The sequence below is a fragment of the Hoplias malabaricus genome, chromosome 6 (genome assembly GCF_029633855.1).
Source record: "Hoplias malabaricus isolate fHopMal1 chromosome 6, fHopMal1.hap1, whole genome shotgun sequence".
Lineage (NCBI taxonomy): Eukaryota > Metazoa > Chordata > Actinopteri > Characiformes > Erythrinidae > Hoplias > Hoplias malabaricus.
In genome coordinates this window covers 45,230,364-45,255,860 of record NC_089805.1, presented here as the reverse complement: position 1 = coordinate 45,255,860, position 25,497 = coordinate 45,230,364, and the positions used below count along the sequence as shown (strand labels likewise).

Below are 25,497 nucleotides of genomic sequence, written 5' to 3'. Positions count from 1 at the left end.
CTCCTGCTGCTCTGAGCTGAGAGGGTTGGTGAAATGTAGCCCCACCCACAAAAATCTAACAGAAAAATACAGCAGGAAAAACAGGCTTTAAAATGACTGTCATTTTACTTTAACAGTTTTAGCTCTGTTCTCTTTTCCCCACTCTCATTTAACTGTTTCTTAGGCAACACACAGAAAATTGACTGGATGGGTCTTGTTTCACAGTGTGTGGGTTGGTGGACTCCAGATTCAGCATTTTAATTTCAACATGCACCGAATACGGGAGGTTTTCAGAACATTTTCCTTTTAAAAATGTTTTTTAATTGTTTCACGGAGGTGTGACTGAGGTTTAAGTGGTGCTCTAGACACGTGCATCAGTTTGACTGGATCACTTGCAGTGTGTGTGTTTGTGTTTGTGTGTGTGTGTGTGTGTGTGTAAACAGAGAGGAGAGATTTGAGTGGAGGGAGTGTATACACAGCTCAGTCTTAATCTGTAATCAGGATGTATTCAGTCGGACTGAAGACGATCTGTAAACACAGCTAATGTTCACGTAATCCACTGGAGGCTGTGGGTGAAATGAATGAATGGATGAATGAATGAATGGCAGTTACGTAGCCTTTTTCTAGCTTCCCAAAGCACCTTATGCTCTTGGGACATTAGGGAGTCCCCACAGCCTCCACCAGAGTTCAACCTCCACCTGGATGAGGCTCCATCGGTCGATAGGCTCCAGTCCCCTCACCACACACCAGCTGTTAGACAGAGAGGAGACGAGAGGGAGGGACCAAGTCGGTTTATTGACGATGGGGACAGTCTGGGGGATAGAGGGAGCGACCACAGGGGTAGATTTAGTCACACCCCGACTCTGCTGCAGTGGGTCAGGACCTCTGTATTATGTCTCCTCTGAAGGACAGCGCTGTTTGTTCAGTACAGTGTCCCTGTCACTGCACTCAGGCACTGGGATCCACACAGGCCACAAGGACAGTGCCCCCTGCTGGAACACAACAGGAGGAGGAGGAGGTCTCCCGTCTGAGTAGTGACCCAGACCTTCTTATCTGCTGTGGATTTGCATGTTCTGGGGTTCAGGTCCTGTGGCCGCTGTCAGAAAATAATAAACATTATTATTAGAGAGAGAGATTAGTCTTCACCAGGGCCTTAGTTCTCAGATGGCATTTTTACAGAAACAAACAAATCCCTTCAGTAAACAAACCTGTCATTTACATTTACACACACACACACACACACACACACACACACACACACACACACGCATCCTGCAGCATCAGCTTAGTCTTGGCTCCTCTGATAGTTCACGTCCACAGCAAAATTGCTGGCAGGCATTTGTGTGTTTGTTTATGTGTGTGTGTGTGTGTGTGTGTGTGTGAAATAATAAACTGACAGCTGTATGAATTTTGAAAACTGTCACAATCCCTGTCACCAGAAGTTCAAAGCCTGCAGACCGTATGGTTTTAAACTCTGAATGCTTTCATACAGTAAACAGTCTGTATTTATTTGTTGGTGATTTATTTGTTGGAGACGAAACACAGCTACAACCCCACAGTCCTACAGCAAGACTTAGGGACATATAAAGACTTCCCCTACAACTGCAGACTGTAGAGCACTGGCCTAAAATAAAGGTGTCCTACCATCCTCCAAAAGTTACATAGTGCAGTTTCTGCAGTGCTGAGCCCCGATAAACACAGACAGAGGCTCTGTTGTGCGTGTTACAGCTCAGTGGTGTATCACAGTGATTCTGAAGCTGTAATTGTAAGCTAAACATACTACACAGTGTTGCTTTAAAGGCTTTTGTTATTCACAAAGCTGGTGATTTGTCTGGAGGGGTTTCTGAGAGAACGTTTAGGACCCAGTGGACCCAATGAGATGCTTACCAACTGTACGAGAGAGAAGAGAATGTCCTGCTCTAAGCCTATCACCAGCTGTGTCCCTCCTTCTACTGGGAGAACAACAGAAAGCTGTGATGAAGGTATAGGAGGCCAGGAATATGCAAAGTAGCTCCTGGTGTGCCCTGTAACCCTGGGTAAAAGACATTGTGTCATAGACACAGCACTCACAGCTGGAGTTTTTAAACCCCTCAGCGTCTGGACTGAGAACAGTCCACCGACCAAAAACATCCAGCCGACAGCGTCCTGTGTCACTGATGAAGGACTAGAGGACGAGCGACACACACTGTGCGGCGACAGATGACCTACTGTCTCTGACTCTACATCTACAAGGTGGACCAACGAGGGAGGAGTGTCTCACAGAGTGGACAGAGAGTGGACACAGGGTTTAAAAACTCCAGCAGCACTGCTGTGTCTGATCCACTCTACACCAGCACAACACACACTAACACATATTTGCCATCCATCAGGGCTAGCCAAGTATGCGGAGCAACAGATGGACTACGGTCTATACTTGTAGAGCTATGCAGTGCTCCTGTGTGGTCTGTGGAGCTGTGTGTTGTGTTGGAAACAAGGAGGTGGGTTTAATGTTGTGGCTGATCCTTATTCATTCAGTCACAAGAAGGCAGAGAGTGTGAATGACAGACAGACAGTTTATCAGTCAGTGAGACGGCCATTCATTCTTTCAGAGGCTCGATCATTGATTATTCCTCGCTGCTTCAGAGGAAGATTTGCGTTGGAGGAGGAGGAGGAGCCCTCCCTCTCCCCCCTCGCCCCTCCTCTTTCAGGAGACTATAAATGAACAGGCTGTGCACTGATGCAGCTCTATTTCTCTGTTTCTTGGTCTCTTCAGCATACACACACACACACACACACACACACACTCACACTCACACTCACACTCACACTCACAGAGCTCTGCTCGTCAATGAAGGCAGCTCACACAGCTTGGACTCCATCACACAGGTGAGTTCATCAGACTTACCTTTAACTGGAAATATGAAATAGCATTATATTCAGTGTCAGTGCTACGGGCTGGAAACTCTAGGCATAATACTACTACTAATAATAAGAATAATTAATGAGAAATAACATTAAAAATAATATTAATTATTATAATACAATTTTTGAATTGCGTTTACTGTTCTATTATTAGACTCTAAAGCATGCCACTGGCTCACTGTCTGAATGTAAACTGAAAGTAGACCTGAAGGAATAGAAAACACATTTCCAAGCTTTTTCTTTGCTACCTGTTCCACCTTAAATGCTGCAGCAGTGTGAGAAAAGTCTGAAGTGGTGTTCCCATTCATCAGTTTCTAATCCGAATTGTCCCATTCCACCATAAGTACTGCAGCAGTGTTAGCGTTCATAGCCCTGTACTTTCTGGCAGAAGTTGAAGTTGGCTTCCCTTTTACTGAATCTGTACTGTATTCTTCCTTTCCACCTTAAATTGTTTCTGAGCTCTGTGTAAAATCTAAAGTTGGGTTCCTATTCATCAGCTTCTATTTTTAACTCTCCCTTTCCACCTTAAATCCTGCAGCACTGTGAAATGATGATTTACAGCTGTGTCATGGTTCGGTTTGGGTTCAGGAAAATGCTGAAGTTGGCCCTCAGTTCACTTTAGTTTTGGTATTCAAATTCTTCCGTTCCACCTTAAATGGTACTGCAGGGTGAAGGCAATAATTAGGGAAAAGGAAAGAGTCGAGAAGTGAGTCTGTTTATTACCTTTCTAAGAAAAAAACATTTGGTTAAGATTCACCCAGCTTCTAATTCAGATTGTCCCATTCCACCTTAAATGGTGCAACAGCGTGAAGGGAGAGAATTAATGTGGTGATTTAGAGCTGTGTCATAGTTCAGTTCTCTTAGGAAGAAGCTGAGGTTAGTGTGTCACACTAGAGTTTTTGTAGTGGAGGTTTAAGGAAGAGATTAAAATTAAAGCTGCTTCTGGAGCATTCAACATGCAGCAGGAGTCTTTAGCAAGATTCATTAGCATCGAATTTAAATGCTTCCGCTTCACCTTAATAGCTTTAGAGCTGTTTCTGAGTCGAATCGTCTTCTGAAACGAAGTCGTTGCTTGATTCCTGTCATTTATAATAAAATTAAAGTGTGCGAACCATTTAATAATGCAGGGAGTTAGTTAGTGTGGGAATATGTACTGCGCTGGAATGGGAGCGATTATTAAGTTGTAAGAAAAAAATGAATGCCAGGAGATGGAATGTTTATTAAGATGGAACTACTTGAGTTAAGCATGAGCACACAATATTAACATTTCAATAATGCATCTTTATAAGGCGTGGGAACGAGGTTATGTGGGAATGACAAGGCATGGGAATGACTTAATAATTGGAAGAAACTTAATAAGTCATGGGAAAGAGGTACTTATTAAATCATTCACATGCCTTCCTTCAGTCACATTTTTAATGTGGTTATTTGATTAGATTGATTAGAGCTGTATGTGTGTGTGTGTGTGTGTTAGTTATTAAAGGTGTGTGGAGGAATGGACGAACTGCAGCAAGGGTCAGATTCACTTCTGTCCACATTTCTAACATACACTATTTGGCCAAATGTTTGTGGACACCTGCTTGTCCAGCATGATTTTGACACACAGGGTATTGGTGGTGGTGCTGGTGTGTTGTGCTGGTGTAGAGTGGATCAGACACAGCAGTGCTGCTGGAGTTTTTACACCCTGTGTCCACTCTCTGTCCACTCTGTGAGACACTCCTCCCTCGTTGGTCCACCTTGTAGATGTAGAGTCAGAGACAGTAGCTCATCTGTCGCTGCACAGTGTGTGTCGCTCGTCCTCTAGTCCTTCATCAGTGACACAGGACGCTGTCGGCTGGATGTTTTTGGTCGGTGGACTGTTCTGACACTGAGGTTTAAAAACTGCAGCAGTATTGTGAAGGGTTAAAGAAAAACAGGAAGCCGTAAAAGCATGTCATCCCATTAGCGTCAGCATTGTTGGGATAATGAGATGAGACGAGGGGCTCCTTTAATCTCCGGCAAATTAAAAGCTTCTCCCACTCGGAGCCTGATGAGCCGAAGTGTGGAGACGAAGAGAAAGAGGAGAGCCTCACGAAAGCCTGTCAGAAGCATCCGATCTCCTCCCGGGCGGAGAAAAAGCCGGAGACGAAGGCTCATCCCTTCTTCCAGCAGATAAACGAGGAGCGCTGAAGGCAGAGAGACTCAGCCGAGAGCCCGGCTGTGTGGGCGGCTGCTGATTTCATCTGTTAACTTTAATCTAACCCTCGACTCCACGCTTCACCAGGAGCTGCCTGATAAAAACAGCCCATGGTGAATGTACACGAGACAGGAGACGTCTCACTGAGGACAATCTCGCCACTCTCAGGAGGATTTACCCTGTCAGATAACACACATCAGATATCAGACAGAGACAGTTTCACACTCACCCTGTCACTCACAAACTCACTCAGTCAATCACACACACTCACAGCTGTGGACAGTATCACACACTCACTCAGTCACTCACACACTCACCCAGTCATTCACACACTTACTCAGTCACTCACACACTCACTCAATCACTCACACACACCTGTGGACAGTGTCACACACTCACCCAGTCACTCGCACTCTCACTCAGTCACTTACACACTCACCCAGTCATTCACACACTTACTCAGTCACTCACACACACCTGTGGACAGTTTCACACACTCACCCAGTCACTCACACCTGTGGACAGCTTCACACACACACTCACCCAGTCACTCACACACTCACCCAGTCACTCCACCTATCACTGTGCGTTTGTACTGTGGGAAGAAAATGGAGCATGCAGACACAGGGAGAACACACCACACTCCTCACAGACAGTCACCCGGAGGAAACCCACACAGACACAGAGAGAACACACCACACTCCTCACAGACAGTCACCCGGAGGAAACCCACGCAGACACAGAGAGAACACACCACACTCCTCACAGACAGTCACCCGGAGGAAACCCACGCAGACACAGGGAGAACACACCACACTCCTCACAGACAGTCACCCAGAGGAAACCCAGGCAAACACAGGAAGAACACAAAACACTCCTCACAGACAGTCACCCGGAGGAAACCCACACAGACACAGAGAGAACACACCACACTCCTCACAGACAGTCACCCGGAGGAAACCCACGCAGACACAGGGAGAACACACCACACTCCTCACAGACAGTCACCCAGAGGAAACCCACGCAGACACAGGGAGAACACAAAACACTCCTCACAGACAGTCACCCGGAGGAAACCCACACAGACACAGAGAGAACACACCACACTCCTCACTGACAGTCACCCGGAGGAAACCCACGCAGACACAGAGAGAACACACCACACTCTTCACAGACAGTCACCCGGAGGAAACCCACGCAGACACAGAGAGAACACACCACACTCTTCACAGACAGTCACCCGGAGGAAACCCACGCAGACACAGAGAGAACACACCACACTCCTCACAGACAGTCACCCGGAGGAAACCCACGCAGACACAGGGAGAACACAACACACTCCTCACAGACAGTCACCCGGAGGAAACCCACGCAGACACAGAGAGAACACACCACACTCCTCACAGACAGTCACCCGGAGGAAACCCACGCAGACACAGAGAGAACACACCACACTCCTTACAGACAGTCACCGGAGGAAACCCACGCAGACACAGGGAGAACACACCACACTCCTCACAGACAGTCACCCGGAGGAAACCCACGCAGACACAGAGAGAACACACCACACTCCTCACAGACAGTCACCCGGAGGAAACCCATACAGACACAGGGAGAACACACCACACTCCACACAGACAGTCACCCGGAGGAAACCCATACAGACACAGGGAGAACACACCACACTCCACACAGACAGTCACCCGGAGGAAACCCATACAGACACAGGGAGAACACACCACACTCCTCACAGACAGTCACCCGGAGGAAACCCACACAGACACAGAGAGAACACACCACACTCCTCACAGACAGTCACCCGGAGGAAACCCACACAGACACAGAGAGAACACACCACACTCTTCACAGACAGTCACCCGGAGGAAACCCACGCAGACACAGAGAGAACACACCACACTCTTCACAGACAGTCACCCGGAGGAAACCCACGCAGACACAGAGAGAACACACCACACTCCTCACAGACAGTCACCCGGAGGAAACCCACGCAGACACAGGGAGAACACAACACACTCCTCACAGACAGTCACCCGGAGGAAACCCACGCAGACACAGGGAGAACACACCACACTCCTCACAGACAGTCACCCGGAGGAAACCCACGCAGACACAGAGAGAACACACCACACTCCTTACAGACAGTCACCGGAGGAAACCCACGCAGACACAGGGAGAACACACCACACTCCTCACAGACAGTCACCCGGAGGAAACCCACGCAGACACAGAGAGAACACACCACACTCCTCACAGACAGTCACCCGGAGGAAACCCATACAGACACAGGGAGAACACACCACACTCCACACAGACAGTCACCCGGAGGAAACCCATACAGACACAGGGAGAACACACCACACTCCACACAGACAGTCACCCGGAGGAAACCCATACAGACACAGGGAGAACACACCACACTCCTCACAGACAGTCACCCGGAGGAAACCCACACAGACACAGAGAGAACACACCACACTCCTCACAGACAGTCACCCGGAGGAAACCCACACAGACACAGAGAGAACACACCACACTCCTCACAGACAGTCACCCGGAGGAAACCCACGCAGACACAGGGAGAACACACCACACTCCTCACAGACAGTCACCCGGAGGAAACCCACACAGACACGGGGAGAACACACCACACTCCTCACAGACAGTCACCCGGAGGAAACCCACGCAGACACGGGGAGAACACACCACACTCCTCACAGACAGTCACCCGGAGGAAACCCACACGGACACAGGGAGAACACACCACACTCCTCACAGACAGTCACCCGGAGAAAACCCACGCGCAGACAGGGAGAACACACCACACTCCTCACAGACTTTGACCCGAGGAGAGCAACCCACCAAGGACCCGGAGACCCTGCATCGTCTCTGAGTGTGAGGCTGTTGTTTCTCGCCATGCTGACACTCCAGAGGAGATGTTGATACTCTGAGTGCTCTTAAACAGGCGGAGGGTCCATTTAGGTCCACGGCAACTCTGAGTGCAGGGGACATCAGAAGAAATGTTTGGAGAAGTCTGCAGGGTGTCATTACAGGCCTGTTTAATTTACCTACAGAGACAGCACTGCAATCTCTCTCTGTCTTTTTCTGTTTTTCTCACACACTCTCACACTCTAATTCTCTCCATTAGAGTTCAGGTATTGATGTTGTCTGTTTAGTTCTGGATCACAAATACCACTCCAACTCATCCCAAAGGTTTTCACTCCAGAATACACAGTTACACTGCGTCACAGTCCAGTGCTGGGGGCATAGCGCATAGGGGAGAGAGAGACGGGTATGGGAGTCTAATTTCTATGTAAATGAGACAAAATCAGAGTCGAGTTTATTAATCTTACACGTTAAGGTAGTGTATAAAAACCTGGTAGTGTTTGGTCCCAAATTGCCACACTGACTAGGTTCAGTACCTTCAGGAATGGTACTGTTCACACACATTAATAAGTTAATAAACTCTAATTAATTTTATCCTCAAATATTGAATTTTAGATTACAATTATACTTAAAACAAACACGATTTACAACTTATTTGCATCTAATATAATGAGTTATTATCGTTTTGAGACAGGTTCAGGGGAGGGCTCAAATATTAAATATTTCTTTGTGCTTTTTGCCATCAAACATCTTTAAAAGAAACTAGAAATATCCATTCTCTATTTTTATGTGACTGACCCTTATCCCTCAGAGCTCCTCATTCTGATTCATGACACTTTTTATGAGGTGGAAACAAGCGGAGATCTAAGCACAGTTGATTAATCAGCTTCAGAATTTAAACCCAGTTCTACCTACTAGCTCTTCATTTACACATCATGTACACGAAGCACGAACTAATTCATGCAGATGTTAGTTTTATTAGTTAGCCAAAGATGGGGGAGGGGGTGGGGGCCACTACCAAATGGGAGAGCAAAGAGAAACTAGGCAAGCCTAGTTTAGCCGGACCACCATATAGCCATTGTCACAGAGGTTTTTCTGGAATTTCAAAAACAGGAAATGCACAAAACATATCCCTTTGACATTGGAAGGTCTGGAGAAGCTTTGGTGTAACGTTAAACTAGGGTTAAACTAGGGTGACCAGATCTGAGATGGAGAAAAAGAGGACACACCTCGGGGGGGGGGGAGTGAGGTCACGCCCCTTGCTGCTGTTGTATTCTTAGCTGAACCTATGTGTGCTTTTAGGTCCTTTACACATTTATTTTCTACACAAAACATGGGAATTTCTTTTTTAATTCATCCGAGAACTTACATTTACGTTTCGGCATAGCTGCTCGAGGGGGGGAGTGAGGTCACGCCCCTTGCTGCCGTTGTATTCTTAGCTGAACCTATGTGTGCTTTTAGGTCCTTTACACATTTATTTTCTACACAAAACATGGGAATTTCTTTTTTAATTCATCCGAGAACTTACATTTACGTTTCGGCATAGCTGCTCGAGATGAGGGGGGGTACATGAGCTCTGCCTGAGGTAAACAAGGACTACTGACGTGCAGACTGACCAATTAAATGTTTACAGAGAAGGTTATCGACCAATAACGGTAGCTCTACAGTCAGACCGTCCAATCAGAAGATTTTAGGCTACTTCACCACGCCCCCTTCTCACTCAAGCGAACCAATCGGAGTAGGGGAGGGCGGGACTAGTTTGTGAACGAAACTTCTCGAAGTTCTATGTAAGCTCTAGAAAAACAAAATCCCGGACGTTTGTGAAATTCCACCCAGACATATTTTTAAGTCTAAAAAAGAGGACCCAGGTTAAAGAGGATGTCTGGTCAGTAACGGTGAGATGTGTCCATGTATTCGTGTCGTTATAGGGACACACCAGATGACTTTCTGTTTGTTAAATATATAGTAGAAAACAAAAGGCTGTGTCAGAGAAACATTCTCAACAAAGTTCAACACATTTCTGTTGGAGGCTCCAGTAAAACACTGAGCTGCTCCGCGGTGGACGGTGGACCTACAGCGCTGAAGAGGCACGAGTGTATCCCACTTCAACTCTCAACTCTCTGACATTTGAACACGCATTTTTTAGGTCCCCAAAACAGACTTGTCCAGGGAAAAGAGGACCTCTGGTCACCGCCAAATGGTTCCAAATATAGTTCACAAACAGGAATCTTAAGTATGGCTGAACTAACAACAGACGGTGTAGTGGCGCCACCTCAAGTCTTCTCTGTGAAATACGGCTGAAATAACAGTTCGTACTCACACGTGTGCGATAGGTGTCAGTCCGTCAGCACACATGCCTCTTCTAGACTGGTCCGGCAAAAAAGTGGGCTGTGTATTTTCCAACTATAGATGCCCATTTCAAGTTCAGTGTTTACTGATGAGAAATCTGAGGAGATGGAGGCGGAGCTTGGATGTGGAGAGCCTCACGGACCCTGGCTCTGGCTGCAGACAGTGGTTTTAAAGCTCCAGCTGTGAGCATGTTAAATACTGGCAGTAGCGGTTTGGAGCAATGGGGTTTAACACACTCTCCACCAGCTGCTCCTCGGCTCCTACCCACATGGCACTGGAGGAGGTAGACGAGGACACGGCTGTCCAGGTTTATCATAAGGCTAGTGTGAATATTTGCTATTGTGTTAAAAGAAATAATGTGCTAACAGCACAGCAGTGAATATGAAACTGATAAGTTCAGCAGAGTTGACCTTGTGAGGGTGTGTTGTGCTGCTCTGAGAAACTGACCAGTGCTGGGAGAGTGTTTCTGGATGTTGTTGATATACGGCTCCTGCTTTAGGTAGTAAAATCTAAACCTGGGTATGAAGACATGGCTAAAAACTATGATCACTGACAAGTGTTTCCTTAAAGTATTTCCAAGCCCATGTGGTTGTTTTAATCTCAGAAATATGCTGTTTTTTAATGCAGTGCTGTCTGAGGGCTCGAAGATCACAGACATTCTGTAGTGGTTTTCACACTGAGATTTCTCAGGGTCTCCTAAAGTTGGTCATGGAGAAATACCAAAATTCTTTGAATGTTGTTACTAAACTGTCCCTAAAATCATTTGCAAAGGAAGAACCCTTGCTTGCTCATAAGTAACTAAACTAGTGTCTCAAAAAACACTGCCCAGTCTCACACTGCCTTGTACCAACTTTTGGAAATAGTGTATTTTTATTTATTTAGTAAAATATTCAACATATTCTTTGTGTTATTTCCCATGAAATATCTTTAAAGCCATTTATATAAACACTGACCGATGTGCAACCTCCTCATCATCTGACCCATGAGGCTTCATAAGATGTGGAAGCAAGCTGAGATCTGAGCACAGTTGATGAATCAGCTTCAGAATGTGAAACCAAGCCAGTGTCTCATTTGCATATAATTTACATAAAGCATGACCTAATTAACTCAGATGATTTGTTAGTTGACCAATCATAAAATGGAGTTCAGAGGCTGGTGAAGAGACTTTGTTGTCGAGTCGCGACTCCACTGCTCCCCCTACTGGCCAAACTGGGGGAGGAAATCTGATGTGACAGAAATGTGATTGTGTTCTAAAACTCACAAATGTAAAGTGTGATATTGCAGTAGGAGAATGGTTTAAATGTTTCTGGCCTTTGATTGAATCCGTTTGAAGTGGTCCGCTGAAGTGTCATCTGGACAGTAACAAGAGGCCTTTCTCTTTCTCTGTGGAGGACTGTGGAGACTGAGCTGAAAGGCAATGCTCTAGATCACACTCTCACTTTAACCCTACTTCAATCGTCCAGGCAAAATGAGTGGGGATGGATGATCAATCATAGGGTTTGTCTGAGCCCCCCCAGAGGGGAACAGCTGCTGTGGCTTAATATATAAATGCCACACACACACACAGAAGCTTATAAATCTGTCTCTGTTATATTCACTCTTTATTGTGATGCTGCAGCTGAAATATATTACACTTACTCAACTAAGTTGCTCTAGATGCCCCACATTTTTCTCTCTCTGGCACTTGTGAGGCCACTTTGGGGTGTGTACTGTGTGGGAACCCTGGACGGTGCGATTGTGATCGGTTCTGATGAATCCTTTGACCAATACTTGTTGCCATTTGTAACTAATTTACATAAATTAAAGAAGTAGGACTGTCGCAATGTCTGTCACTGGTTAAGCCCAGACTCAACATCAGAGAGTAGGTTGGAGATAAATGTAGGGTGATGGGGAGATGCAGAAATGTAAGAGCCTGTTATGACTCACCCTTCCACCAGAGGGAGGCAGAGCAGTGTCCTCTACTTCATCAGCTCCTCAGAGCCCCAGAGCAAAGGGTGGAGTTCTCCTTCAGAGCTGAACAGAGCTTCAGTTTGGTGCAAACCCCTGGGTTTATCTCTCAGAATTTCATCTCCCTTTCTGGAGTTTTCCCTCACATCAGACCAAACCCCTCAAGGTCTGGACCTTGATGTTTCTCTTAAGTTTATCCAAAAAGCTATTTTTTTTATTTCTTCTGAAGCTCCTGGGGTTGAAGCCTAGTAACTTAGCTTGGTCATTAGCTTATCCTCTACACCAGTGCTGTGTCTGTGAGTTTAACGAGCAAATTTAGCGTTGTTTTAATTTGTATTTTAAAATTTGAAGAGACATCCTCCTGTAGTTCTTTCCCTGAATGAAACCCACAGTTCCAGACATCTCAGTGACAAAGTAACAGTCCTGTAACATCAAATCAGTGTCATAATGAGCAAGCATAAACACTCATGCCAGATCTTAGTGTGTACTTGCTTTGTGCACAGGAGCACAGTCGTGCAGAGACAGGACAGGGCTTAACACAATCTGCTACTACAAATTTGGAAGCATGATGTACTCTACATAGTACTCTCTGTGCCGCAGCATTAGCATTACCCTCCACAGGAGTCCAGCCCACACCTGAAACATCAGACCTGGCAGGAGTGGCTCCTTTGGTTACTCCCAAAACAAGGATATCTGACACTACAACACCATTTAAAAATAAAGACACCCTGCAAAGCAGAGTTCATAAGTTTGAACAAGGAATCTGTAGCATATTATGGTTTCACTCTCCAAACCTGATGTATTTGTGATATTTAACTCCTCTCCTTGCTGCCTCTAAAGCTGAATTCACACCAGATGTGGTAAATGCATGTGATACGCTGCTACATTACTCAGTGTTGCCTTTCACACAGGCCACATGCGTGAAGTGATAACCCATGATTTGAGTACTGTCTATTTTTGCAGAATCAATACTCTTGTGTCAGTAATCTTGTGGATTGTAAAATCTAGGCCAATAAACATATCAAAAAACAGCTGGATTTGAAATAGCAGCAGCATTTCAAGAGGTAAAAACCTGACCTTGAACAAGTAAAGACCAACAGCTGGATGTGGCAGTGAGTCAGGTTTATGCTGTTGGATCTTTTTCACTAAAAAAAAACGTCACGCTGCCTTTCCTGTGAAATCAACACAAGAGTTTGCTCTTGGTCAGGAGTTTGTGGTCCATATCTACACACCCTTCTGCAGGTTCACACAGCTCCGCCTTTACACTCTTCACCTCGAGATGATTTCTCTGTTTTCTCCAGTCTGTGCTCTTCACTGAAAACACAGTGTGTGCAGAACATCTGCAGTAGCTTGTGGGGAAGTTACGCTGTCAGATATCACTGTTAAACCAAAAACATCGGATTTCACCTGATGTCCCTGAGCCTATGACCAAATATATATATAATACGCAGTGAAATGTTTAACTACTTCACTCCAAAAAGGAGGAATAATAAGCTCAGTGTCTGGATGTAGGACAGGGAACTGGAAAACCAGACTCTCTCCGGCCTAAAGCTGAATATATTTCCACCCTAGACACAGCCCACTAACGATTCTCCAGGTTTACACAGTTTAAACGTTTAGTATCATCCACATAAACATTTTACAATGTCTGTCCCGAGGTATTTGGTCCCCACAACGGCACAATAACACAATCACTTACACACACAGAGAGAGAGAGAAAGAGAAACAGAGAGAGAGACAGAAGGGTGAAGAGTGTGATTGCAGTTGATTAACCCACTGAACGAGTGTGTGCAGAAATTCTTGGAGGTGCAGAATGATGGACAGATCGCATTAGAATGCAGGGAATGATCTCCAGAGGATTGAGAGAAAGAGTGAGGGAGCAACGGAAGGAGGAAAAGGGAGAGAAAAGGGCACAGAATGGTCAAAAGAATGAAACCAGGAGGAGGAAGGTGAGATGGAAAGAGGGCAATTGGGGAACTGACAGGTTTCTAAGGATGAAAACGAAGAGAAAATGAGATGAGAAGGAGAAACAGAGAGACAGAAGAGGGCAGAGACAAGGAGAGAGAAGCAGAAAAAAGGACAGGACAGAGCAAGTTAAGGGATGAGGGAGACAGACGTGAGAAAGCAAAGTAAAAGAGAGGCACAGAGAGAGTGTGTGAGCCTGAGAGGGAGACAAAAAAGGAGTCACAGAATGAGCACTGCTGGAGAAGGATGTTCTCCGTTGGGAAAAATAGACCCGAACTGACTGGTGTGACACTGTTGCCTACTGCCATTAAACCGTGGGCTGTTAGAGACACACTGGTATCACACAAGCATGTCCCTCACAAATATACTTCAGGACAGGGACGCTACAGCTGCAGAAGTGATGAGAAAGTGGTGCAACTGACAGCGGACAGACTCTCTCCATCCTGGTGCCAATCAATAAATCGGAAGCTCTGATCATGATCTGAAAAAGAAACCATCACCTGTGGCAGCCGCAGGACTGTAAAGATCCCATACAGTCATTTCACTCGGTCCAATCGGACTTAACTGGTGACACTGTTCATTTCTAATATCAGTCATTTGACCAGAAGGGGATTAGTCCCTCTCATGAGTCTTGGTTACTCCCAAGGCTTCTTCCTCCAGCTTCGAGGGAGTTGTTGCATTTGGCTGCTCACCTGGGGCTTTCTGATTCGCTTTGTTGATCTCTTGTTCTGACACTAATTCTGTGAAGTTGCTTTGCGACAACATCAGTTGTAATAAAGCACTACATAAATTAATTTAATTTGAATATTACTAGTTTTGATTTAGGAAACAAGTTTCACTTTTCACAGGGTGTACTCTGTGAAAGGGCAGCCTCAGAAGTCATGGCAGGTAGCAGCAGTGAGAGCAGGTAACAAGTCACTGAGCAGTGACGATCAATACAGGCTCCGTCAGTGTACAGTCTCAGCAGCTATTTTACCAACAGGGCTGATCAGTAGCAGTGAAAGCAGGCTCCCTCAGTCAGCAGGGTTGTCTGAGTAGCTGTACTGATAGCAGCCAGCTAGTTTGCGAGGAGCACCAAGCAGTATCGATAATCTGCCTGAGGAGGACAGACGACCGTTAGATCGCTGTCGACTTAAACAAGTGTCTACGGAGTCACTGCTTACTAAGGCAGCTCACTAGGGTTTGGGATAGACCTAATGTCCCACCTAATCAACAGGATGAATGGTCCCTTGTGTGAGGGACATGGCCAGAGCGTCCTTACCTCTGGACTTCAAACAGCAAAAGGTCCCACTTTCATATAAAGAAGAGGGTGACGTTTTGAGATTCTGAAGGAAAGCTACTAGAAGTTGGATGTGAAAGTGTATTGGGAGTGTCATGATTGGGCAGATTTGAGTGGGCAGAAGAAGGGTCATAGGGAGATGTTTCTGAAACATCCACGCATCCATTTTAGTTGTTCCAAGCTTCGGAGTTTTAATGGAACATCTCACACTCTGCCGTCTGGAACATCTAGACCACTTCTACTGGATGTTCAAGGAGCTTCAAGGTAAACTAACCATTTTGCCATTGTCCTGCTGATCCTTCATTGTCCTACAGCATTCAGACCAGCGCCACTCTCTTATCCTTTGTGTTAAAGCCTAACTTAAGATTCCACCAAGAAAATACAACCTTGCCCTTTTGGGTCCCATCTCCTCATTCACCTTCCTGTTTGCTGCACGACTCCTTTCAACACCCGGAGTCGGCCGCACATACCCTCCGAGGATGCAGCTCTGTTCAAGGCCTCTACATTGTCAGTCGAGACAGACTGGTGGACTCGATCACTTCAAAGCTCCCACATTCAGCAGAGGAGAATTTCTTCATCACACTATTGGAAAAGTTATATTTAGAAATGTCATAGACCTCAAAGATGATAAATTATGGGTCTCTAATTACTGCCACTAACTCTTGGCAGAGGTCTTGGACATGCACACAGATTCCATCACCTTCAGTGTTATGGCTGGAAGGCTTTAAGTCTTAAGTCTAACTTGTAGGACCGTGGATGTGTGTGTGTGTGTGTGTGTGTGTGTGTAAGAGAAAATAGGGGGAAGTTAAATATCTTTAATATCATCTAACTGTATTAATAAGCATTAATATTTAATTGTTTACTAATTTACGACAACTAATAAATAACCTTAAACTACTGCCATCTCCTTTCAGAACTTGTCCTAAAATAAAATTAAATATGGTTTTACTTGTACCACTTTTGCCAATGTATAAATATTAAGAAATGCATCAGTAAAAAAGTCAGACTGAACTGTGTTTAGGTGTTTTTAGGCTGTGGTGGTAGCAGAGTGACCAATGGTTGATGCAGTTTGTAGACCAATAGTGGAGGTGTGACAGCGGGACTTAAAAAGATAGTGTTTAAAGGTGTAACAATATGCACACACAATGTGTGTCGACTGTAGAAACAAACCCTCACATGAAATCAGTGTGACATTTTTTGGACCCAAAAGAGGACATGTCCAGGAAAAAGAGGACGCATGGCCACCATAGATCAAATAAACCCTGAACCAAACAGTTGGCAAAATTCTGCCCAATTCCAGCTGTGACGGGTGTTCATATGACGACTTTATGAACATGAAGGCACAAGAGAAATAAATGAACACTGTATCAGGCCTTTTTACCAGACCGCCTCCCAGGCCGGCCTAGAAAAGGCATTTTCACTTACTGACTGACTGACTGAAAAATCAGTTCCCATGTGGAACCAAACAACAGCAGGTTCTTCAGCACTAACCGTGGCTGAATAATAGGAAATAAGACAGGAACACACTCTGTTTGTGTGTGTTTCTGGGGCTGTGTTTGCCGCGACACCATGGGCGTTGGCCAGAGCCTCGGCTCTGCATTGTTTAGTTCACAAGCTCAGCAGGATGCCTCTGAACTCGGCAACATTTACACAGTATTATATCTCACCGAGGGAGGAGGACTGCTGAATTTGTCTTATTTCATGTGAGTGTGGGTCTTTGTGATGGGGAGACATTTTGCGGCGTTAATGTGTTTATAGAGCTCCATAGAGCTGCACTCAGCCTCCTTAAACGTTCTTTTTTCATTTCTACATGTATTTACCTGCCCTCTATGTTTTGTGTACAACATATTCACAGAATAAACCACATGTAAACAAAGACATTGATGTGAAGCACCAAAGCTTCTCCAGACCTTTCAATAGTAAGGGGATGTATTTTGAGCTTTCCTCTTTTTGAAATACCACAAACACCTTTGTGACAATGGCTATATGGCTAATGGCGGTCCGCCAAATCTAGGCTTGCCTAGTTTCTCTTTGTTCTTCTATAATTATCAATTCTGTAGAGATAAACTAAATAACATACAACTGATACTAAAGCTAAACAACTACGGAACAGGCTAATGCTAGTTCTAATCATAAACAACAAGGGAACAGGCAGATTCTAAAGCCAAACAGCAAAATACAGCCTTGGGAAGTGCAGTGCTAAGTAAAGTGTGTGTGTGTGTGTGTGTGTGTGGTAGGGAGAGTTAATGAGAGCAGGCAGGGTGGGCACTGCTGGGGGTTTGTTAGGAGGGGAGAAAGAGTCTTGTAGTCCTCCTGGCTGGAAGGCGTCATGGACAACCTGCGTCACTGGGGATTGAACCAGAATCCTGCTGATGTTAGAGCCAATGCTTAAATTAACTACATCACTTGGGCTTTCACCTTAACTGCATGGTTTAGAAACACGCGTGCATCATGTTAGACTAGAGCAGGGGTGGGCAATTATTTTTTCCATGGGGCCACATGAGAAACAGAAAATATTGTGGAGGGCCGGCCAAAAGGCTGATCTCAATTCTGCATAATATTAACTGTACTTCTTTGTAAAAAGCAGTAAATAGCATTGTTTTGACAAGCTGGTAAGAGTATATGTTATAATTAAGCAATGAAAACATGAGGTTGCCTTCCAAAAAATGTAATTTATTCAAGCGAATTTCACAAAACAATGGGAAAGGCAATTAATCACTAAAACGGCATCATAAAAACACGCTAAACATGCAAATAAAAATAACCACAATACAATTAAAAATCACAAAGCTGGTCTTGGTTGCTGCATCCCTGGATGTGTGAAGCTTGGTAAAAAAGCCTTGCTGCTTTTGCAGTTTAGCTAGCAAAGCTTCCGATGTCCGCGCCCTTTCAGCATCAGTCACGTTCTTGTATTTCTCCCCGTGTTTCGTCTCGTAATGCCGACTCAAATTGTAGTCCTTAAACACGGCGATCTGCTCCCCGCAAACTAAACACACGGCTTTACCTCTCCCTTCAGTAAATAAATACTTAGCAGTCCAATTTTTGTTGAAAACCCTGCATTCGGCATCTACCTTTCTTTTTTTAGCATGAGCAGACATTTCTGAGGGCTAAAGTCGTCTTGTGACTTGCTAGTGACAACGATCAAATCACACCCATGCCTCAATATACGTTTTGCGTCATCATGTACGTAAATAAAAAACAACTTCAAAATAAAAGCAATGCAGCTTCAGTCCATGCATCAGGTAAAATAAGAAAATATGTTTATTTTGTAATTTCCAATTAACGTTACACGGGCCGGTCAGAGTCAATCAAAGGGCCATATGCGGCCCGGGGGCCGTACAATGCCCAGGTTTGGACTAGAGGAACACATGCCCCGGTGTGTGCTGCTCCTTAGACACATCTGGCACATGCACATCTGGAAAATGCGCTGTTTTGTTTAAACATCTTTATGAGCCGCAGAACAAGGACAGGTTCAGAATATATGTTTCCATCGGACTTACTATCTTGTGTGTGTGTGTGTGTGTGTGCATACGTGTGTGTGTGACAGTAAAATAATCAGCAGTGGCAGGCTCTTCTAGCATGTGAAAAACCATCAGGATTTCTTCAGGGATGTAGACTGGATGAGAAGGCTATACTTACTATCTCTTTCTCTCTCTTTCTCACTCTCTCTCTCTTTCTCACTCTCTCTCTCTCTCTCACTCACACACACACACACACACACAGAAGCTGTTGTCTCTCACTGCTGACATGTTTCTGTGCCTCTCTGCTATTCCGGACTCTGCCTGGAGGGAAGATACTGGAGCGTGATTCTGCTGGATTAATGACTGAAGAAGATGAGCTGCTTTTAAACATTATTCCTCGTTATAACAAGCTCACAGTCACAGATTTAATTTCCACAGACTGATTGACAGATGAGTGGAGGCTTGTTATTCAGTTTTCAGTTTTAACAACAATAACAATAATGATACGTTTGTAAACACCGAGTTTCAAGAACCCAGAGACGTTTACAGGTTTGTGATTCAGTAAAAACATTATAGAACAGACACAGAGTGTGCGGTGCTCACACCTCCCACGGCTCATTGCAGTCAGAATAAGGGACTGTACAGGTAGCTTTTCCCTAAGGTACTGCCGAGGTCTTAAAGAGCAGCTGTGTTCCCTAAACGTACAATACACACTCTTTCCCGAAGAAAAATTAACATTTGTAAGTTTTCATTGCACAGAAAAGCGTAATAAAACCTGGAGTGTAAACAGAAAGCGTTAAAGGAACATTGGGCTGTTTCACTTTAAAATTCCATTGTGATGCTGAGCTATAATATACACTCTGTTTTAGCAATGCCAGGCTCAGCACTGCAGACACTGCATTATGTAACATTATGTTTTGGAGGAGGGTAGGAACCCTCAGGACAGTGCTATGAAATGAGCCCAGATTATACCTATTGCTCCTTTAAATGAATGTAGCATAAAAAATGTAAAACTAATTTAAAATTACAGTTGTGTTCCCAATTAAAGGGTGTATGTGTAAGAGAGTTATGACCAGGTTTTGGTAAGTCACCTATGCTCAGTCTCAGAGAGCATGGGTCACAACAGTCCCGTGCTCAATCCCGCCCCTGGTGGGCCTCTGCCCTGCACATTGTGGAGACTCCTCTGCTGCCAGTAAACCCAATTCAACCAACAAGCAAACTACCAAGTGCTTCTGAAGTTGAAGAGGGTGTTCTGGAGGCAGGAGGAAACTACAGCCCACAGCACAGTGGTCCTTCAGAACCAGGTTTCTGAACCACTGCGATAGTCTGATAAGCTGTGTATGTCATTATTCTGGACATCATTGCAGTCCAAAAAATACAATGTGTCTCCATTTTTGTTGATGTTTAGTTTACCACATCGTTTGAACACAGCAGCTGTCCTCACACTGTGAAAATGTCATGAAGAATGGACAAATACAAAAGCTCCAAAATTACTCTGAATAAATTCTGTTCTTATTGACTCCCACTGAGACTTAAGAAGGTTATTTCCTCCACATGTACACTTACTAGTTTTGAGATACATGTTTTCCTTTGGGCAGCACACAGCTCCAGTCTGTGAGGAGTGTGGTGTGTTCTCCCTGTGTCTGCGTGGGTTTCCTCCGGGTGACTGTCTGTGAGGAGTGTGGTGTGTTCTCCCTGTGTCTGCGTGGGTTTCCTCCGGGTGACTGTCTGTGAGGAGTGTGGTGTGTTCTCTCTGTGTCTGCGTGGGTTTAATCTGGGTGACTGTCTGTGAGGAGTGTGGTGTGTTCTCCCTGTGTCTGCGTGGGTTTCCTCCGGGTGACTGTCTGTGAGGAGTGTGGTGTGTTCTCCCTGTGTCTGCGTGGGTTTCCTCCGGGTGACTGTCTGTGAGGAGTGTGGTGTGTTCTCCCTGTGTCTGTGTGGGTTTCCTCCGGGTGACTGTCTGTGAGGAGTGTGGTGTGTTCTCCCTGTGTCCGCGTGGGTTTCCTCTGGGTGACTGTCTGTGAGGAGTGTGGTGTGTTCTCCCTGTGTCTGCGTGGGTTTCCTCCGGGTGACTGTCTGTGAGGAGTGTGGTGTGTTCTCCCTGTGTCTGCGTGGGTTTCCTCCGGGTGACTGTCTGTGAGGAGTGTGGTGTGTTCTCCCTGTGTCTGTGTGGGTTTCCTCCGGGTGACTGTCTGTGAGGAGTGTGGTGTGTTCTCCCTGTGTCCGCGTGGATGACACTCATCCTCCAGGTGACTGTCTCAAAAGTGTCCGTAGGTGTAACTGTGTGTGTGAAATATACTAGTTATAAAGGAGAAAAGATTAGCTAGTTAGCATGTGGTATGGAGCATGCAGAGTGATGTTAGCAATAGGAACATGAGCGTATATGCTGTAAAAATTGGACATCCACACATTATTCTACAGCACGATGGCTGATAATGAAATCAGGACGTATCATAATTAATTATCTCAACGTGTCATCATTTATGTTGATTTGGATATTATAGGATTATGAGAGATTAAATATGGAGTATATTCTGACACCTGCTTCATCATATTAGACATTTTACAAAGGGAAGAGGCAGAGGGTGGGGGTGGGAGCGTGTGTGTGTGTGGGGGGGGGATTATGTCATTTTAAAATGATCACATATGTATAAACAAAATGTTAGCTCTCTTGTAACTCAGTAATTCAGAGCAGAGACCGTCTGATCACAGAGGAAAACTGCGTCAGGTCTGGACCCTCGCACTCCTTCTATGGGCATGACTCATGACTTCAGTGGTGTATTATTCTGGTCAGGAGTCAGTGTTGGTGTTTGGTCCGCTCTGACAGCTCTGCGGTGAGGCCTGTGCTCATTAGCCAGGTTTGACACAAGGGCCGAAAAAAATCCCACAATCCTCATTTCCACTGCCTGCCGTTCTCCACCTCGAGGGGCTGTAATTGGCTCCATTTTTCTCCATCAGCTCAACATTTATATAAAACGTCTTTATAAAAGTATGTGTTTCTGGGTTGTTTTTCCCTGGGCATGCATAATTCCTGCTGCATTTCTTGGATGAAAGTTGTTGCGGAGTCTGAGTCGGAGGGGTTCAGTTGTGTCTGTGGATGTGGATGACTCATGACTTCACAGTTCCCACAGCAGGGGCTTAGTTAAAAGCTCCCACCGAGGTGAGAACATGCAGTTTTAATGGCTGACCCAAATTCTCTGGACATGAAAAGAGCTTTGTAAAATCAGCCCGGCGCTGATGGCGGCACTTACAAACGTACTCGGCTTTTTTTCTTAATGGAATAATTCATTGGACAGATGAGAACATGTATACATGTTGTGTGTGTGTGTGTGTGTGTGTTGATGAGGCTCAGATATCATCTGTCACCATGAAGGCTGACAAATGAATAGAGAAATGGATTTGCTCAGGCTTTCAGTGATAAACAAAGACATGCCGAACATGACAAGGGTAAAACTGACGAGTTTGTTTTTGGAGCTTCCTCTGAGAAAGCACAAAAGAAATCACACAACTTATTTGCTTCGTTTTTATGGACAGAGTGTTTGGCTTCGCAGCACAGCGCAGCATAAATATAAACTGGTGTAAAAACCTCATACACAGCCCTTCTCCCTGTGCTGGAGAGAGTCTCACAGCATTTAAATGCATAGAAACCCATTGCCTCTTACCCTCAGGGGGATAAATGCTCCCACTGTGTTTCATAATGAGAAGGAAATGGCTGTTGTGCTCTGTTAGCCATATTAGCATTTTCATCATAGGATCTAATGGAAAACAGTTAGCATGTAAGACTCCAATATATTTTATTCACGAATTAGTGAGATGTTCTTACACAGATCAGATAAAAGTTTTGGTAATTGTGTTGTTATTTTCTTCAAGCAAAAGCTATGTATTCCTTTTTTTCATTCATTTCATCATGTTTAGAGGTTAAATAACCCAATCCCACTGTCGCTGCACTATGGAATAGACAAAATAGAATGTTTTATTGTAATTTTTTTCTCTCTTTTGGCTTAAAGTTGAATAACATAGTCATCCTTTTCTGAAAATGTAAGATGATTTATGATGTATCCAGACAAGAGCAAAATTGAGGCTGAATCCCATATGTTTCCCTCCACCCTCTATAGTGCACAGTACGGGTCATAAAACCAAGGTTTCTCACGTAGTGTTTGTATGATGTGTTGTAAAACAATTTATGCTCAGCTATAAGCTCCCTGAAAAACTAGTACATTGTCGTCTGGGTGTAGTCGTCTTAGTTTTATCATCTGTGAAGTGCACTATGTAGGAAGTATAGCACTATTTGGGATAGAGACAGACCTCCACTCTACCAAATGACATGGTTGGGCAGAACAAGGCTCTGTTTAGAAAAAGGTTCCTCACTTATTTAGATGTTACATTAAAGAATTAAGAGAACTAAAGGGTTTGAAAGAAACAATTTTTGTGTTTACAAATAATGAGTAAGTCCTCGAAATTGCAGCAATTTCTGGGAGTAGGACCTTGCCCAAACTTCTCCCCTTAGCCCTGTAGGTTGGGTATTTAGATTTATACACATTACAAAGCTGCCCTGAACTCCTGCCCAAAAATAAATGGTTTATCTCCCTGTTTCAGCCATTTACTAACATTACTAAGTGTGGTTAGTAATGGCAAAACCAAGATGTTACACAATATGCAAGGATAATACAAACCCAGGCAGCACAGCTCTAGAGCCTTGGGATCCTGTATTTAATATTTGCCTTATTTTTTTCTGTACAGGGCAATGATGCCACCTCCACCAAGCTGCTGACTCAAAAACCTCTGGAAGATATTAGCTCCAGTCCTTCATTTGGGATGAATTCCTCAGAGACCACCAGAGCCCCGCTCCCTCAGTGGACTTTCACGGTGAACTCCAGCTCACTTAGTTTCTTCCCCAATGTAACAGAAGCTCCATCTCAGAGCAAATCTAAATCATGCGAACAGCTCAACATTGCCACGGAGGTCTTCCTCATCCTGGGCATCATCAGTTTGCTGGAGAACATCCTGGTCATCTGCGCCATTGTGAAGAACAAGAACCTGCACTCGCCCATGTACTTTTTCGTCTGTAGCCTTGCAGTGGCGGACATGTTGGTCAGCGTCTCTAATGCCTGGGAGACTATTGTTATTTATCTCCTCAACAACCAGCAGTTGGTGGTGGAGGACCATTTCATCCGGCAAATGGACAACGTCTTCGATTCTATGATCTGTATCTCGGTGGTGGCGTCCATGTGCAGCCTACTTGCCATTGCGGTAGATCGCTACGTGACCATTTTTTATGCTCTACGTTACCACAACATAATGACAGTCCGGCGAGCTGCTCTCATCATCGCTGGGATCTGGACCTTCTGCACTGGTTGTGGAATCGTCTTCATCATCTACTCGGACAGTACTCCTGTCATTGTGTGCTTGGTCTCCATGTTCTTCATCATGCTAGCGCTCATGGCCTCGCTCTACAGCCACATGTTTATGCTCGCTCGCTCTCACGTCAAACGCATTGCTGCTCTGCCAGGCTACAACTCCATCCACCAGAGGGCGAGCATGAAAGCAGCCATCACCCTCACTATCCTTCTGGGCATCTTCATCGTGTGCTGGGCACCCTTTTTCCTCCACCTCATCCTCATGATCTCCTGCCCCAGGAACCTCTACTGCATGTGCTTCATGTCTCACTTCAACATGTACCTCATCCTCATCATGTGCAACTCTGTCATCGACCCCCTCATCTATGCCTTCAGGAGTCAGGAGATGCGCAAGACCCTCAAGGAGATCATCTGCTGTTACAGCCTGAGGAATGTCTTCAGAATGTCCAAGTAAAGCACAAAGCATGCTGGGCCTGTAGTGTCCCAATGAGCTCAAACAGATTGACGATCGTCCTCAGAAATATCCAAGTAAAAGCCAGAGCATTTCGAGGCAATGTTCTACAACAAACACCACCAAAAGCAAACAGCCAGGAGAACATCTTCAGAATGTCCAGTTGTGCCAATGAACTTCATCAACCTTATACAGCGTAGAGCTTGCTGAAGTTTGTCCCTATGAACTTCAACAAAGGACATTTGCTGAATGTCCAGGTAAAGCCAAGAAGATGCTGAGCCTACATTGTCTCAACAAATATCATCAAACCCAGACAACCTGAGGAACATCTAGAGAATGCCCAAGCAAAGACCCGAGCATGGGGAGCTTGGTCCAAGGCAACATCAACTAACCCAAACATGTGTCAAAGCAAACTCAAGTTTGGGCTAATGTTCTCCAAGACCCACAACTCTAAACAGGCTGATGAACATCTCCAGAATGTTTACTCCAGAAAGTAAACCTCAGAGCATGTCTAGACAATGCATCCTATGAAAACATCCTATGTTTTTCAGTCCTGGTCCTGGTGGGTCTCTAGGACTCCGGGCTGTAGCCTTCTGTTCATTACATTCACTTCAGCTTCAGAATGGGTTGCTAATGAGCTCATTAGTTCCATTAGTTCTTGGGAGCAGATGAGTCTCTAAAATGTACAGGGAATTGTCCCACCAGGACCAGGATTGAGAAACATTGCC

General features: G+C 45.0%; 1 protein-coding gene across 1 annotated transcript; it reads left to right on the top strand.

The window, feature by feature from the left end:
- Positions 1 to 2,725: 2,725 nt before the first annotated feature.
- Positions 2,726 to 24,906, top strand: mc5ra (melanocortin 5a receptor). Its single transcript, XM_066674617.1, has 2 exons — positions 2,726 to 2,844; positions 23,702 to 24,906. Exon 2 carries the CDS (start codon positions 23,777 to 23,779, stop codon positions 24,770 to 24,772), a length of 996 nt encoding a protein of 331 aa, XP_066530714.1. The 5' UTR covers positions 2,726 to 2,844; positions 23,702 to 23,776; the 3' UTR covers positions 24,773 to 24,906.
- The last annotated feature ends 591 nt before the right edge of the window (positions 24,907 to 25,497 follow it).